The sequence below is a fragment of the Ictalurus furcatus genome, chromosome 25, assembly GCF_023375685.1.
Source record: "Ictalurus furcatus strain D&B chromosome 25, Billie_1.0, whole genome shotgun sequence".
NCBI lineage: Eukaryota > Metazoa > Chordata > Actinopteri > Siluriformes > Ictaluridae > Ictalurus > Ictalurus furcatus.
In genome coordinates, this window is record NC_071279.1 from 1,672,501 (window position 1) to 1,691,083 (window position 18,583).

General features: G+C 39.1%; 1 protein-coding gene across 3 annotated transcripts in view; it reads right to left on the minus strand.

Annotated features, from left to right (window-relative positions):
• The window catches only part of ryr3 (ryanodine receptor 3), a 96,938-nt gene extending 78,355 nt beyond the window's left edge, over positions 1-18,583 (minus strand). For 2 of the 3 annotated variants that reach the window (XM_053614560.1, XM_053614559.1), the window contains exons 1-3: positions 18,093-18,583; positions 5,328-5,447; positions 4,039-4,143 (exon numbers count right to left, since the gene is read on the minus strand). In XM_053614560.1, the coding sequence (XP_053470535.1) occupies positions 4,039-4,143; positions 5,328-5,447; positions 18,093-18,140 (273 nt within the window). In that variant the 5' untranslated portion in view covers positions 18,141-18,583. Of the gene's footprint in view, positions 1-548; positions 570-4,038; positions 4,144-5,327; positions 5,448-18,092 lie in introns of all 3 variants that reach the window. The other variant, XM_053614561.1, reaches the window with a different exon arrangement.

The following is an 18,583-nucleotide window of genomic DNA, read 5'->3' on the forward strand; positions in this document are numbered from 1 at the left end:
GAGCATGTAAACCCCTAAGGGCCACGGTGATGGGTAGCGCAGGTACTCTCCAGATTACTTTGTGCAGAATGCGCTGTAGCAAGAGCATTTCACTTTTTTGGAAAAATTTCCTACTTCTGCACATTGATTTCTCACTGCTAGACTTTCATTATAGGAAAATTCGCTTTAGCCAATTGCGCTTGTGTCCAATTTTTTGTAACTGCCCTTTCCAACCAGTACAGAGGTGCCCCCATGGTCTGTTTTTCTGTGAAAAGAGAGTGTTCGTGCTCTGAAACGAATCCGATTTGTCACTTATTAGTTTGGTTAGTGTCTCAATAACTACTTGTGATTCTACCAAATACTACAAACAAAACAAAACAAAAAATCTATTGAAGTATTAACTGCTGCTGATTTACAGGGTGCTATTTGGTGAGACAGTTCTGGACCACATGAAGGTTAGTTGATTTTGGATTTCTTTATTATTATTATTCTTTTTTTTAATTATTATTATTATTATTAGCCTTCGTGCATATTTTCGAAATATGGGGAAATATGTAGACATAACATACCCATCGCTCATGATCAGGATTCTAGCCATGTTGAACAAAAAATACAGATGTACAGTTAATAAAAGTAATAAATGCATATACCAAATTGATCATCAAAGCTAAGACTGGATTTGTGATGTTGTAGTCAAAAGAGCATTTCAACAGTCGCAAACATAAAATGTCTGTTACGGCACCAATTATACCAATATTAACATATGTTAAGACCGAGAGAAAATCTCTATTAAGGTTCAGCATGAACACACCAGACAAGTGACACGTTAAAGGAAAAACTGGGCGCTATATTATGCTGTAGGGGCATTTTGTTGCCAAAGGTTTGGCCCCCTTAAGGAAGAGTCACTGCAAATCAATACAAAGTTCCTCTGAGTGATGAGCTTTATCCTACGATGGAACACTTCTATCCGGATTGGAGTGGTCTCTTCCAGGATGATTCTGCCCCCATCCACAGGGCTTGATGGCTCACTGAATGGTTTGATGCAGCACTTCATTTGTGCCAGATCATGATGAAACCGGGTCTGGCACCTCTCAGATTTGGACTGCCTGAGTTCTGAGTTCTGGGACTTCACAGTGTGTGTGGATCAGGCACGTCTGCGGCTTTTTTTTCTTTTAATAAAAATACAATTAAATAACATAATCATATAGATCATAAAAGTGATAGAGCAGGTCAAAATACTACAAAATGTTGGTTTCTGGATTTTTAACGGACCGCAAACTGCCACAGACAAGCAGAGCAAATTGTGCTCTTACTAGGAGATTATAAATTCCATGACTGTCTAATTTATATAATTAGGCAAACTAACCACTGGTATCAGTGTTTGTGTTGTTTAAAGGGCATTATGTGAGACCTAGTGTTCTGAGCAAAATGTTTGTTGTGAGTTTGAGCACGCATTGGGAAGCTTATTTAGTTCCAGGCTTCCCACACTTAAACTTTATGGTTCCAGTCCCTCATAGTACCACGGTCATCATACCTACTGGCCCTAGGACTACGACAGCATTCAACACTGTATAATGCTTGTATTACACGAAGCGTTCGGAGTACTATTGTGTCTATACAGTATGTTCTGTGAGTTTTTCCCTCCCTGTCCACTTGCTAGACCAGCTCTCCACTGGTATTCTGGTATCTCATGTTTTATCAATTAAACAACAGTTTGATGACTGTGAAAATCATGGAAATCGTACGCTATGGCCTTCACAGTCACTAGGTTTCAACCCAATTAAACAGCTATAAGAGGTGTTCATCCTTCCAGTACAGCTGCAGATATAGTACAGTCGTATAATCTTTGCCAAGATACACTGAAGCTATTCCGGTGGTTCACGGTAGCCCAAAACCGTACTTAATGGATCAAGACAGAACAAGATTTTATGTTGGTTTTTCCTTTAATTTATCACTCATCGGCAGATTATCAGCCTAAGTATCAGATTTCCGTCAGTCTGAAAAAATATATATATATATATATAAGATAACTATCTTTTCAGGATCGTCAGGGTTTGTGGCTTAAAACCTCAGTATCGAAGGTGACTGAGTGAGACTGCTGACCAAAATCCTCTAAAAAAAAAAACCTCAATATATTGATATTGGTATATATAGACCATATGTCGGGAACTGCTGAAACAGTATTTGAAGCATTTAAGAAAAACAGATACATTTTATAAAAAAAATGTTTCAAAAATTGTTTTTTGATTTAATAAAAACAGATTTCATGAATTTGCTGCAAAAGCACAAAGTCAGTAGAACTGCATATCAAGCCATTCTGGTAGTTCATGGGATTTGATTTAGATAAGCTAATGAGTGAGGTACAATACCATCATAACCAGCAGTGGGTTCCTTATGATAGTAAGGACCTTACTTGCGGTGTTAGTGAGAGGAACTGGTGATGATCATGTGGGGATGTATGGTGTATGGAAAACTATACAAGACCTTGTATAGAACTTGTAATATGGTAACTCCTATAACTTAGTAACTTATACATTCTTACAGCCTTGCTCAGAATTAAACATCATTGCAAACGGATATCAACATGGACATTAGTAGTAATGAAGAGTGTTTGTGGAGACTTACGGGTGGACAGCGCTAAATATATATCATGAAGAATAATTACTTACCCGTAGCCATAAACAAGTGAGCAGCACTACAGCTGAAAGGATATCGGTGTGATCTTTTTAATGCAACTACAGCATGTAAATCACACGAGTAGGGTGCTGCCAGATGACAGCACGTAAAGCTGCTTTAATCATTTAAAATTCCTGTACCTGCTATGAACCTGGCAGTGAACAGTTAAATGCTTCAAAGAGAACATAATTCCCTCTGAAAGTACTGGAGGCCAAGGCCGATTCTTTAGATTTTTCAATACATTGAAGACATTATTGTTTGAGATCAAAAGATGAACATGAGACAGTAGAATTTCAGCTTTCCGAATGCAACAGTCCAGTGAGGTCAGCGGCTGGGATGTGCAAATCTTACGTTTTATTTACGTTAAGACTATCTGTTCCTATACGTTTGCTCACCTAAAAATCGGATGGTCTGCCGCCAAAGGTGCCACGTTCTAAGTTGTTCAACACATCTAGATGTAAACATCAGGAAATGAAAGCTGAACTTCTGATCCATCGTCTCATGTTCATCTTTTGATCTCGAAACCAAACACAAAAGAATTCGACAGCAAAAACTAAAGAACTGGCCTTGCTGTTCCGATACTTTCCGAGTGGACTGTATACACTATCTTTAAATGAAATATAGAACAGTAATAGAGACTGTTTGAGTGAGCTGGGATCAGTCATATTATAACAGATATGAAAAACTTTGACTTGACTGCAGAGTCAACCATCATAATAGGGAATAATTGAGCAGAATTAGTTTCTAAAAGGTGCAGGCAGAGGCACAGCTAGAGAGACGGGTTACAGGTTCGAATATAGTGAGAAACCAAAGAATTAACCAATCGGCATCATGCATTTTCCCATTTCTCTGTGAAAGCTACTAGCCAGCTAGCAACACTCCGAGTATAGGGTACTTGAGCAATAGCTGGCGATGTTCTGGAGGTTTACTGCAAGAGGAGAAAAAGGGTAGATCTGTTTTTTTTTTTTTTTTTTTTTTTTTTAAGATGTCATTTCCCCCCATTTCCTAGCATGTTATTTTATATACGATATTTTTCAGTGGAACTGTCATAAATATCTCGATATCTATCAACGTTATTAATATCAAAAGACAGTAAATTAGTCCGTAAAGGATTGTTAAAAAAAAACTAATTTGTGCCATCACAGCTTCCACTGACCTCCACCCAAAATGCCTGAGCGTGCTGCATTCCTCATTTTAATTGTACAAAATCACAGTGATTTTATTCACTATAATACCTCATCCCTGACTGAAATGAATTTCCTGGCTACGTCACTGGTCACAGCACTCTGGCAGTACGATATGAGCTACGTTACATAAATAAACTTGTTTGCATTTCTACACATATGGCTATAACAGTGACCGAGGTGACATATGGCTACTTACACCTTCCCCATTTGGGCCTGTGTTAGCCAGCATCTCCTGCAGGGCTCGCACAGACAGAGACTGCTCCAGCACAAAGTTACAGATGCACAGGTCAGGAGGAACATACTGCGGAGAGAGCGATACACAGAGAGGTATGAGGTCATAGTATTTAACTCGTATACTACAGGTAGCTGAATATGAAATTCAAATTAGATTCAACAGCACAAAAGACTCTATTAGACATCTCTATTTTAGAATAATCGCTAAGATGATTATCATGTACTCTAGAAATCCTTTTCTACGGTTTTTATTTCATTTTTGCTAGTATAGTGCTGATGTACAACCATATTCTTCTGGGACAATGCCCATTGTTAAAAGTGCTACACAAATAAAACTGAATTGAATTGTTCCCAGAATATATATATATATATATATTATAAATACATATCAGCACATTTCCTATTAGTTTCACTGTATGGACTGAATCGTTACTGACTAATGTTTTAAAAATGAATAACTGAATAATAAACTAGACTTTATGAGATTATATTTACTAAGAGAAGCACTAATTCCAGCCAATTTGACCAATCATTTGCACTGGGGCATGTGACCACCTGAGCAGATCATCTACTAAGTACATGAATACAGGTGTACCTTACCTAATTCATGTGGGTCATGCAGTATAAACAATTCTTTTAGGCTTTTTTGGCTTCGGTGTTAAAATAATCTAGGGCCATCGAGCACATTTACACGCAGGCCACAGTTCTAAATACGATTATACGACTATGTATTTTTTTTAAAAGCCGAGTACAGTAAAATGACTTCTTTTTATAAAATGCTAAACATAGTGTATTTATATATAGCTATGCAAATGAACTGCTATCTTCTGTTCTCGCGTTTCTAGATGCAAAAAAAAAAAAAAAAAAAAGGTTCAGATGTGTTGGTGTTGCCATGGTTCTCCACCACACACATTTCTTCCCGTTACCCCGATATATATCAGGAAGAAAACACTGGTGTTTCTGAACAGGTTGACAAAATTGCCCTTAATCCAGTCACGCTACAAGAAAAATGTCACTGTTTCATAATGAGGGTTTTAAGATTTGCATTCATTTTAATCGGAATATAAAAAGTAAATGTGAAATCTGCATTCTGAAGAAGAGATTTATTCGTGTCATTATTCACTAAAATACCGTTCTCCGAATTCACTCTTTCAGAGGAGATACCAAAGAGTCCTGCGTCTGGTGATCGGTATGCTTCGTCATCATCATTCAGATTAATTGAACAAACCGTCTGAATCTCGCCAATCATACCTTAGCTTCTGAGGTGGGCTCGAGGTAACACAGTCGATTTCCAAGTCCCTCTGCAGACAGGCAGAATTTACGATTCTCCTTCTGAATAGCAGCGACACACTGGAGCACCACTTCATCATCCTGCCAAGGAGGAACACAGGTGGAGGAACTGGTTAGTCTAAACAATCTGAAAGGCAAAACTTTGAAAACGTAATTAGTTAGGGGTGTCAGACTCCAGTGCCAGAGGGTCACAGACTGCAGAGTTTAGTATTCTACCTCGTTTAAAAAACACAAAATAATAATAATAATAAAAAAAGAAAGAACAATCTGACAGATCTCTGTGGCAGGACTGTGCAGAGACGCTGAGAGGGGAAGGGGCACGTTGATCAACTTTTCAAAAACACCAGTGACAGCATAACATGCAACAGCAACAATATCCAAATAGAACATAACAAAACAGGTGGCATTTACCAAATTATAGTGTACAGGTTTAATATCTTTAACAATAAAAGGCAATAAGATACAAATAATCAAACGTTCGATTTAAACTTTAAGCCGAAAATCGAGCTCAACTCAACCTAGCTTTCAGTCAAAATACTAGATAATATGGAAGGCATTTCATTGCTAAAGAAATATACGTACAAACTATCAAAGAAGGAGCTATTGTATTTATCCAGCACTGACACTGGCTGCACTGTAAATACACTGCACTGTAAATACAACACAACAACATACGGTACATACAATCAAGAGGCTGTAAACCCCCACAATACAATCTCCACATTAATAATAGTGATTACAGCAACAGACCAGGGCCTTTTATTTATTAAAATATTATTAATTAAATTCAATTATTATTAATTGAGATGTCTCTTTATATGTGCACTACAGACATCAGGAGGACGCAAAGGAACAGATGCTCCACGATTGGGTGCCGTGTGTGTCCTAATGATGTTCCATTTACAAACGTGCATGTAAAGGTAAAAGAACTTTTTAAACATCTTATGTGCATGTCTCTGATCAATCATTTAAAACCTTAATAAAACCTGCAACAGTAACTATACTTTTTTTTTTTTTTTTTTAATATTCAGCAAATATCTTGTTTGCATGTCTCATCTCATCATAAGTTGTAAATATATATATATATATATATATTTTTAGTTTTGCCCAGTGTTCACTCAACCCTATGACCTGAATACATTCACCCCGACAAAATGATCTGGAATATTCCACAAGTCACATGTTCAACAGGAAGTTGTCTCATCTGAATTTCCCGAAGATTTCTCCTGAAGATCTTTTCAGTGATATTGTGTTACGGACTGACGAGGTTACTCTGAATGTACAACTATGTTACCCAAATTACAGATAATAAAATATTATTATCCAAAATTATAATTACGCAAATTAATTAATTAATTAATTAATATATTTTAAGTCGATGTGTGTGTTCGGGAGGAACGAAATAACTCAACCCTGTCACTTTCAACCCTGCAAAACGAGTCAAATGCAACCACTGTAAAAAAAAAAAAAAAAAAAAAGAGATATTATTGGCTGAGATTTTGAATAGCGGAATGCAATTTTTCATGGATTCAATCATTCAAATGATTTTAAAACGAAAGTATATTTTTTAAAGAGTTGTACTGGCTCCCAAGTCCTGGATTCAGTCACATACCTTCTTGTTGCTGAAGCAAATAAGAGCTATACAATAAAAAGTAAATATCACAGCTACAACGCTGCTGAAGCTTGCAGTGTCTAGTCAAGATTCCCTCGAGTGTTTTCACTGAGGAAGAGGAATCATCTGTGGGATCGTAGCAGACAGTGACTCCATCACTACAGCCGATGGCACAATTTCACTCAAGAGAGGGTTATTGATTTGGTAATGCAAGCACATTGAGCACATTAATCCAAGCTGATGGTTGCCATGGCTCTGTACTATAAGAGTAATAACCATACCTTGCCTAAGAAAGGTTACCATTCAAAATTCAACCCCCAAAATGAGATACACCTTGGCCATCAACATGATATAAGGACAAGCAAGAAGGTCCGAGAGGTGACATGAATATTTAAAGCCACGAAGCTCTTCTGTGACTTTTTGCAATGATGAAACATTTTAGTTTAATAATCATTAGTGCTGCACTGGATAGGAACACCTGTACACCTGCTCATGCATGCAATTATCCAATCAGCCAATCGAGTGGCATCAGTGCAATCCAAGAGCTTAGTTCTGTCAAGAGCAGCAGTTAATGCTCACATCAAACATCAAAATGGGGGGAAATGGCCTCTCAGTGACTTCGGCTGTGGCACGGTTGTTGGTGCCAGACAGGCTGTTTTGAGTATTTCAGAAAAATACTAATCTCGAGGGATTCTGGGGCACAGTAGTCTCTGGAGTTTGCAGAGAATGGTGTGGGAAAACAAAAATCATCCAATGAACGGCAGCTCTGTGGGCAGAAATGCCTTGTTGAGAAGAAAAGTCAAAGGAGGCAGGAAGAGGACAGGAAGGAAAGCTGCAGTTACTCAAATAATCGCTCTTTACAACCATGATGAGCAGAAAAGCAACCCAGAATGCGCGACACCCCGAACCTTGAGGCAAACGGGCTAAAACAGCAGAAGACTCTTATCCGCCAAGAGCAGGAATATAAGGCTTCAGTGGGTACAGGATTACCAAACCTGGGCACTTGACCTGCTGATTGGATGCATTGTGCTCCTACCACATGATTTACTGTTTGAATACTTGCATGATGAACAGCTGTACAGGTGTTCATATACCAAGAGATGCATGGGTCAAATATTAAAATATTAAGAGTAAAAAACATTCATACTCTTCGAAACATACATAAAGACCAATGTGTGAACTGTTTTTCCCACACTAATCACATTTGTGCATTGGACTGCAGCCATTCTCTGGCTAATTTTATGCCTGGTTAATCCAGTGATTATCGCTACAGCATAGCAGGACCCGGTTTAAAAGCGCTAATAAATAGCTCTGCTGATCTTTGGGTGTTTGATCAAAAACCTCTGAACTCAAGAGACGCATGCCATGCGTAATGTACAGTCAATGATGCTGAAAACCTCAATTAGCTTATTCCTACTGCAGAGCACGGAGAATGAATTATGTTTACGAAGCTTTTCCGATCCCTTCGGGGAAAGGGAAATTAAAAACCATCATTTATGCATGCATCATTTTCCATACTCAGCAGAATATGAAATAAAGCCCACAGGACACAAATCCATAGTGAAACAAGTGGTTCACGGGATTTAATAAAAGTAAGTGTGTGAAAAATTGTACACTTTTAAAGCATTTCTAAAAACCTTTGTTAGCCTTCATACTGTTATCTCTGCACTGATTTTTATATGGAAGTATAATAGTGCCGAATGCCCTCAAGGCAAAATGGCATGTTCAATTACATAAATTGAATGAAAACATAACGCAAGAACAATACTTGAATTTTTCTGCCCAGCAGTTTGACACAAATTGAACAAAAACAAACAAACAAACAAACAAACAAACAAACAAAAAACACAGCAATATCAGTGCTTGTATTAGTTTCCTCTGCAATTCATTGGGTTTGTATATTTTGATTGAAACAAAATTCCAGCATTCAAAATTCAATGCACACATATTCACCTTCCTAAAATACGGTTCCAGAATATTCAGGTGTTAAAATACCATCTTCATTACTCGTCAGGTAATATTTCAACACATTCTCTTTCAACCTCACAAATTCAGGTCTTAAAATTCAAGTCTTCACATCCGGGTCTCACAGGAAGAGCAATGGATTGCCGATACTATTGTAACATGTTACTCTGGGCCGCCCCCTAGTGGTGGGATTGTGCAGACAAGCCACAAGAGAAGATGAACCTAGTGGACTGATATAAAGTCGGTGTGACGTTGGACGTTCGATATTCGCAGATATGCAAATTAAGGGACCGTCTCTAAAGTTACATACGACATTGGTATACACGTTTCTAACTTCAATAGCATTTGAAGGGAATGACTTACAGTCATATAACCACCTGTACAGTGTTCATCTAGGTGTCAGCTATAACGCACACCTTTTATATTTTTGATTTTTAATTAAATTAACTGTCAAATCATATCTAAACACTGTGATGTTTTTATACCGTATGGACATATACACAAAATATACCATAGTTTAAAGCTCAATAGCATTTGAAGAGAATGGCTAACAGTCACACAACCAACTGGAAAGTGTTCCTGTAGGCGTCAGGTACGACGCACACCTTTTAGATTTTTGATTAAAAAGGTGTGCGTTATAGCTGACCCCTAGATGAACACTTTACAGGTGGTTTTATGACCAAATCATTCCCTTCGAATGCTATTGAAGTTAGAAACATGTATACCAATATGTAACTTTAGAGACAGTCCCTTAATTTGCTTATCTGTGAATACCGAACGTCCAACGTCACACCGACTTTATTCTAGGTTCATCTTCTCTTGTGGCTTGTCTGCACAATCTCACCACTAGGGGGCGGCCCAGAGTAACATGTTACAATAGTATCGGCAATCCATTGCTCTTCCTGTGAGACCCGGATGTGAAGACTTGGAATTTTAAGACCTGAATTTGTGAGGTTGAAAGAGAATGTGTTGAAATATTACCTGACGAATAATGAAGATGGTATTTTAACACCTGAATATTCTGGAACCGTATTTTAGGAAGGTGAATATGTGTGCATTGAATTTTGAATGCTGGAATTTTGTTTCAATCCAAATATACAAACACAATGAATTGCAGACTAAACTAATTCAACCATTGATCCGTGTTTTTTGGGTTGTTTTTTTTTTTTTGTTCAATTTGTGTCAAATTGCTGGGCAGAAAAATTCAAGTATTGTTCTTGCGATATGTTTTCATTCAGTTTATGTAATTGAACTTGCCATTTTGCCTTGAGGGCATTCGGCACTATTATACTTCCATAGATTTTAGCCTTGTGGAAATCCCCCTGCCAAATCACTCAATGTCTCCAGTTCTCTCTCTTCATAGTCTTGGGATTTGACCAAGCGTACACTCTTAGCAAATACACAAAAGTCCTCTATCTCATACACAAAAGTGTTCTTCAGTTTGTCCCTCGATAAGTGGGGGAAGGTTCTATGTAGCTCCCGAAAATCAGTTGGTTTTCATTGTAGAAAAGAAAATCTAGAACCATTTAAACATCCAAATTTAATCCAACCTTTTTTTAAATTAAGTTCATTCATGACAAAAGCCTGCTAGCTCTTTAAAAACCAGGATCTATGGTTGGGAAAATAAAAAGATTAAAATACTAATATAGTGGAATTGCCATACCTCAAGACTCTCAGCTTAGTTATACACAACATGGCTATGTTTACGCAATATAATATAATGTAATGTAATATTTATAATAATAAACACAGGACATTGCATGTCCTAGTAAAAGCAAATCTGTCATTATAAAACCATTGCTATAGTGGTCCACATCTAGAAAGGACCTCCAGCCCGCTATCTTCTTGCTTAAATGGAACTTGTGCCAAGGAATCTGGTGAATCTGCGGCAAAGTGATCCAGGGGATGGCAGCAGAGCCATCTGCTAGAGAGCTGAGAGTCAGCATCACAGTCTATGTATAGGGTCATGGGGAGGGGTGTGTATAAGGTGCCAGAGAAGGGGGGAGGTCCATCCTAAGGGTGACCCCAGCCTGCTGCCTTTAATTCCCTTAGATCCACAGCCATTGAGACTCTATGCCACTCCAAGCTATCATGCTGGTAGTCAGCCCTAGCTCTTGTCACATTCCCAGTGTCATGCCTGTGGGTTTAAAAAGCAGGTGTGACTGAGAAACCCTGGTCTCCTCAAGACCCCCCCCCTTCCTTCCTCCCACCTCAGGGTATGTCTTTAAGGACATGAGCAGGTGCGCGCATGCCTCGAGAGGCCGTAACCTGAGAGCGTCTGATGTGTTGCTGTACCAAGCAAGCTCGCAAGTCACCACCCAGCCCCTGTCACTGACATGAACTTGAGAAAAGGTGAATATACTAAATCTGCCTCAAGCTTGCTATTTTCACATACACGGTATGCACATGCTCAAAACAGCAGAAGCTTAAACAGAAAAACTGAATTGGACAAATGGCGGTGTTTATTACTTCTGGGCATAACTTACAAGACCTCCCTGTAAGATATAAATGCTACATCTCAGAATGACCGTGCTCATAAATGTCAGGCAAGGTGATAAGAGGTGGTATCACATTAGAGGTTTTTAGCTTGCTTTGCCACATAACAGTATGACATACAACTGTGAAGTGATCCTACCCAAGACGTGAAAATACTACCATTACCTGATCACATGTGGTTAAGCATATTCTTTGCGCTTAATATATTTCCAAGAACCATATGTACGTCTAATTTCAGCCTTAAACTGCCTTTTTTGCGTCCTGATAATCTGGATTGACTGTGTCTTTTAAGGGTTGTCATTAAATGTACATGACTCGAGATAATTCCAGGAAAACAATGAATTGGTCTGATTTCCTACTCTGTAAATAACTCATATTTTCCACCATCCAGTGCACACCTCTGGTCAGGCTGCTGTGTCTGACAGATTAACGAGATAAATCACTGCCACCTCTGTTTACTGTAGTCTTCCCACATGTTGTGAATAAAAACACTCTGCCCTGGGTGGGGGGTGGGGAATCCAAAGACCAACAAAGTAATGCTATATACAGTAATCATATATTTGTTATTACATCGTTAGGTAGGTATATATTAGGGGTTAGTTGTATTGTTTAAGGGATTGCTCTCAATAAGTAATTTCAAGAGATCTATTTAGGTTATTATTTAGAATTTTTTTTTCTTCTTATGGTTATTTAATTGAGGATATCATTTAACACGATTAAAACATACTACGGCAATATCTCTTACCATATTAAATCAATAACAGTGCATTCCCATTACTGTAGCCAAACCCCACGCCATCACCCACCAGCTCATATCAATCAGCTTACTTAATTGCTGATAAGATCCTCCAAGCTCTTAAACCGAGACCATCCTTTCAGATTTGACATAAAGGCGGAAATTATACAATGCATAAAATGCCATTACACTAATATGTTCAGTCATGCCGATGGGGAGATTTTAATCTCCACTCTGTGAATGACACAGCAAAAGCCATATTGTAAAAAAAAAAAAAATTTTAATATAGACACAGCAGTCTTGAAACAGTGTAGAGAAAATAAGACCGCAGAGGTTCACCAGCCCAACAATATTACAAATTGGATTTTCCCAGGCTTACTTTCCATGCATATTGCTTTAAAACAGCCTCATGAAATAAGAAAAATGGCTCGCAAGCACAGCTGAGCGACCTCTATCGACACTGATAAATGGACGTGCCAGACACAGGCAGGGGAAGAATGGAAAAAAACGTGATTTTTTTTTCCCATTAGGAACAGTTTGCGTCGAACAGAGTGATCCAAATCTGCATGCAAGGAACAATGTTTGACACGGGAATACGACTGTACCTGTACTTTCATCTGAAGGTATTGAGCAAATAGATTCATAACTTACTATGTTACGCAATGTGCACAAAACTAAGTTCGAAAGTAAAATACGCTATATACCAGGTGTCCTGAAGTGCTTAGCTCCAGCTGTAATCAAACACACCTGGTTCAGTTAATCAAGATATTTAGAAGGGTGAGACAGTGGTGCGGTGTGTAGCGACGTTGTCTCGCAGATCCGGGGTTTCGGATTCGATCCTGCGCTTGGGTTACTGTCTGTGTGGAGTTTCTCATGTTATCCTCATGTTTGCATGGGTTTCCGCCAGGTTCTCCAATTTTCTTCCCACCTCCCAAAAACAGGTCAGTAGGTGGACTGGCTATGCTAAATTGCTCCTGAGTGTGAATGTGTGCGTACATGGATTCTTACCTCACACCCAGTGTTGCCAGGATAAGCTCCGGACGAATGAAAGATACCGAGCAGCATGTCAATATTAGACCCAGGGTATGGATATAGAGCTATGAAATGACCATGAGATCATTTTTGTTTGTTTGTTTGTTTAATTTATTTAACTTCAGTAAGGGCTTTATCCTGGTCAGCATCCAGGAAACACTGGGTGTGAGGAGGGAACACACCGCGGATAACATGCCAATCCATCACAGGGCTTCATGTGCACACATATTCATATGCTCATTCTTAAGTATGCGCAATTTAATCTAGCCAGTCCACCTACCAGCATGTCTTTGGAGGTAGGAGGAAAATGGAGAACCCAGAGTAAACCCTCGCAGACATAGAAAAAAAAATGCAAAATTTAACACCGACAGTAACCTGAGCTCAGGATCAAACCTGGAACCCTGGAGCTGTGAGGCAGCAACGCTACACACTACACACTACACCAATATGCCTCCTGATAACATTTTTATGAACTGTAAATCCATGTGCAGATTAGTACATCTGCAGTGGTGATAGTAACCAAGGTTTTGTATGTACACTCCACACACTGGAATAATGAACTGTGAATGCAAATACAAATTATGTTCTGAATTCACTTTTTGACCGAAACGTCTCAATACAGTAATGGCTTCCGTGGCTGAAGGTGCTGATATGATAGGTTCTCTGACTCGTGGAGGAAAAACATCAAACATGAAATGATATGGTAGTCATAATGTTCACACGGTAGTTGGTAAACCTATAAAGCAAGACGTACAGGACGATCTGAACGTGTGAGTGATGATTCTCCTGTATTTGTAGAGTAACCGTTTTACAGAATTGATTATTTATTTCAGATTCATAGAAGTGTGGTTTCGGTATTGTGTTCAGGAATGATTGTTTATGACGGGAAACCGTAAGATATTAGATCTGTAGAAATGACATTGGCCACCCCCTTGTGTGGCCAGTTAATCTGTCAACACAGGCCCAGATCTGACCACACACAGTATCTAATATCTGGCACATTAATCCTTTGCAACATGAGAAAATAAACCGAACGAGCTTTATGGCTAAATAAAGCAGCACGCAATCAAATGCAGAAAATACCCTGCATTTTACAAGACCGAATGTAGCCCTGTTTTTTTTTTCTCACGAAAGAGCTAAAATAATTGAATATCTCTGTGGAACATCCTGTAACAAGTTAATTGCTGAAAATACAGAACAGCTACATTTTCCAGCATCGATTAACAGCTCAAAAGGGTCCGTTGATGCATGCAAACGCCGATCTTAATCCAAAGGAAGGTACATATTAAACCTTGATTCCACAATAATGAACATGATGGATGGAAGAAGACATTTTGTCCTTCAGCACAGATGGTTCCAAAACCTTCAGGACCAAAACCCATGGCAGGGATCATGCCAAGGCAGTGACGTCAGACTCTGTTTTTAATCAACGCAAAAGACACTAAATTCAACACATACAGCTGGAAAAGGTCAGAAGCCCTGGGGAACACTGAATCACGTGGTACAAAGACACAGTCTGCTCACATAATGTAGGATTTCATCACTGGCCCTGAGCCTTTACCTGGACATCTCTCCTAATCACAGCCACATTTCTCCATATCTCCACTCAGCAGCTTGTCTTTTTATCGTGTGTGAACGGAGAGACGCAGAGTGTCCACCACACACATACAAGCAGGAATAGCTCGAAAACGAACCTGTCATTCTGCTCGTCTCGTCTTCAGGTACACATCTGAGATACTCTAGCAAGAGCCATCGAGACAGTTTCGTGTCGCATCAAAAATACTCAGCACCAAAGTGTAAAAGTCATCTGAGAGAGCACATGTATAGTAGATTTAGAATAAACCTTCCTGGGGTGTGAAAAAAGATCACCTTGGGCTACAAGGAGACTAGAGCAAAACAGAAAATAGTACCAGTGTGGCTGGTTTATCATGCACTGTACCGCTATTAAGAGCCGCCCAGAAGAAGTGGAAAACCCTTCAAAGAATTATGGAGGCAGACTTCTTTCTCTCTCACTGGGCACACTGTGTGTACACATTTCCATCAAGCTGAATGCAGTCAGAGTAAGTTTATTTACAGAACATTCACTGATACAGAGATGCATTTCTAGGTTGTGTGTAATTTAGGTTATGTGTCCTATTCATAACTAATTTTTATTATTTATTACTATAACTAATCCTGTGCATATATAATTTATTTCCGAGCTAAATAATTGAATACATATTCATAAGATCACATTATGTATTCGTATTCTACATCCTATCAATAGGTGATTTGGAATTAACGGAACCGTGCACTGTCTGAAACAGAACTGTCCGGTATGCTGAATAAAAATCTATGGTGGATTCAAATTTTTCCCAAAGGAAACACTTTGGCTACTCCTATTTATTTATTTATTTATTTATTTATTTATTTATTTATTTGCGCTAGGAATTGGTTTAGTTTAAATGTTTAGTGGCCAGGCAAATTGAACTGGAGCTAGCTGATGCAACGACCCGTGTGTGGGCTGATGCCAGAAAACTGTGGGTGTGTGTGTGGTGGAAAGGAGGCTAAATTTAAACCCCAGAGTCTTCTATTTGAATGTATAGGGCTACCAAAACAACATAAACTCCAAATAAGCCTAGTGCTTCTGTACTGGTAATGCCCAAAACTCTAAGGTTTAATAATGTTTCAACAGCTAAACTCTAAAGGTAAGATCAAGCAGAGGTGCTGAGAGGACCTGCCTGCACCAATTTGATCAAAGTATTTGTTTTTAATCATGCCCTCACAATTTATAATAAATAAATAAATAAATAAATAAATAAAAATGCACATAGAAAAACTGATCTAAAAAACCTCTGACTCACAGAACCCAGTGGTCAGTGCTACAATAACGTCCTATATAGCTCAAATGAGTGGCAAATAACAAATTTCTTGGCTTTGCACTCAATTGTACTCAAGAGACATGTGATGTATTATACACTCATCCAAATGTTCAAACTGCTTATACCCTTCGAGTACTTCCATGTCGAGAGTATATACCCTTCACTGCCAACTTTCCCACCTTAACACCTTAACAGCATGGTGAAACTGTGCACACCTGCCTCATGCAGGATCTTCCGACAATCTGTCAGAATCCTTTAACACAACATTGTGGATGATTCTACAGTCAATTCAGCTGATCAAACTCGATCAAATCAACTACAATGCACGTGCCGCGTATCCTAAACGCACGCCGTAAAATTTCTACAAGCAGTAAATATTACGTCCAAAAAAAAATCGGTTTCAAATCTTGATTTATCTCCCAAGTGTTTACTTGCACAAGGCAAATGTGCAACATCCGTAGCGCTGTATGTTATACACAGGATCAAATATCTTCACAGAGATCCACTATATTTCTTTCAGAGAAATCCTCTGAGGAAAAATACGACCCCAGCCCAGGTATTTCCCTCTCACGTGCACATGTGAGAAATCCCCCATTCAACCAAACAAATAGAGAGTGCTTTTGACTATGACCTTGTTGTTCAGTGTCCACGATAATCACCGTTCGCTCAGGAATTCTATCGAGATTTTCAGTGCCGTCAGATTGTTAGCATGCCACTGAAACATGGAACCTGTGTGTTGTGGGCTTGTACAGCAAGCAAGCGTGCCAAACACTTAGAGGGAATCTCAGCCAGTTGTGGAAAATCAAATCACATATGAATGAATATGACATTTCTTCACTGCACAATAGTCAAGGAAGTTCCAACACAGAACTCCGACTTAACTCTACAGCAGCTGCCTTTTATAACTACACTACCATATACAGATGTATTGGCTGAGTGACACTAGCTGCGTTTACACGGACAACGATAATCCACCCTTAATCCGATTAAGACCATACTCTGATTAAGAAACTACCATGTGAACAGCCATTTTTAGGTACGCTCTAATCGAATTAAGACAGGTGGAGTACTCCTGTTTTAGTCGCATTATGGACGTGTATTACAGACATGTAAACACCTTAATCACATGATTATCTTAATCAGAGTAAGGTCAGTAATTAGATTACTGCTGTCGGTGTAAACGTAGTCACTGATGTGATGTGATCACTACGGATATGAATCACATCTGAATACATATTAAAGCTTTTCTTTTTTTTTTTTCATGGCTACCAAACGACGAAGAGTCATTTGGTGAGTCTAGAGTCTAGCTCTCTGCTTCATATCATATCGATTACAGAGAGCCGATGTCATTAATGTAATGTCATTCATCTCAGTCGGACAACCGAAATAGAAAATGCCTTGAGTGAACTAGAACTTATCAAAGACATATGCTTGGAACTAAACCCACAGCATGTGGAATCAATAGTCAATAGATTGAACGCGCTTTGGTCAGTGGATGCAGTGTGAACTGGGGTTCAGTTGGGTTTACTCTACATGGCTAATTTCAGAACGGTAACGTGAGACCAAAGATAGGACGCATTTCTTTCGCATTCAAACCCAAAGCGAGATGAATTGGAAAGAAAGAAAAAACAAACTTTCCAACAAGCCTCAGAAGCAAGTCTTATTAAGTTTCTTGTGTGCATATAGCCTACAGACGCATCGTCCCACGTTCGCATTCACAACCTTTCCACAGCAGGTGCGTCACATGCGCGTAAAACTCGCACCCGAGTCCGCGTACTAATCCACCTTTAAACACATTACCGGCGGAACGCGCGTGCACGTGCGTAAAACCAAGCGAATCAAGCCGATCGTCCTCGACCTCTCAAATCTGATGCCTGTTTTTTTTTTTTTTTTTTGCTGATCTGATTTTTCTTCTTCTTCTTTTTATTTAAGTAATAATAATAATAATAATAAATAAACGCTGGCACGTTTTAAAAGGCGTTCGAACAGACCCAGGTGAAGCAGAACCGTGTTTCTGTACTTACAGTTCGCAAGAACTGGATCTCATCTTCCCCTTCTCCCCCTTCAGCCATGGCTGTAGTGGCAGAGCCTGGCGATGTAGACTGAGAGAAGCACCGCTGACTGCGCGATATGTGCGTACTGCTCCATTCACAGCCATATAGGGCAGAGCAGGCAGTGCCACCACAGACTGGCACTCACGCTGACCACTGATGGCACACCGAAGCCCCAGCCATTCCCACACACTGCCACTCGCATAATCCAGCTCATTTACTAACAGGTTGGATACAGTTTACAAAAAAAAAAAAAAGGTGTTTGACATTTAGCGTACAAGCCATAACTGTGAAGAACAGGAAGACTTGCATTACATGAATATAAAGCACAAAATGTCCAAGCGTTCCATTCGCTTCATGTTCCTTCATCCTGGTGGCCAGGGTCTGACACTAAATCAAATATAATTAACCATGCTTTTCTGAGCTTACATGCTTGCATCTGACAATGCAGAGATTTATTTATT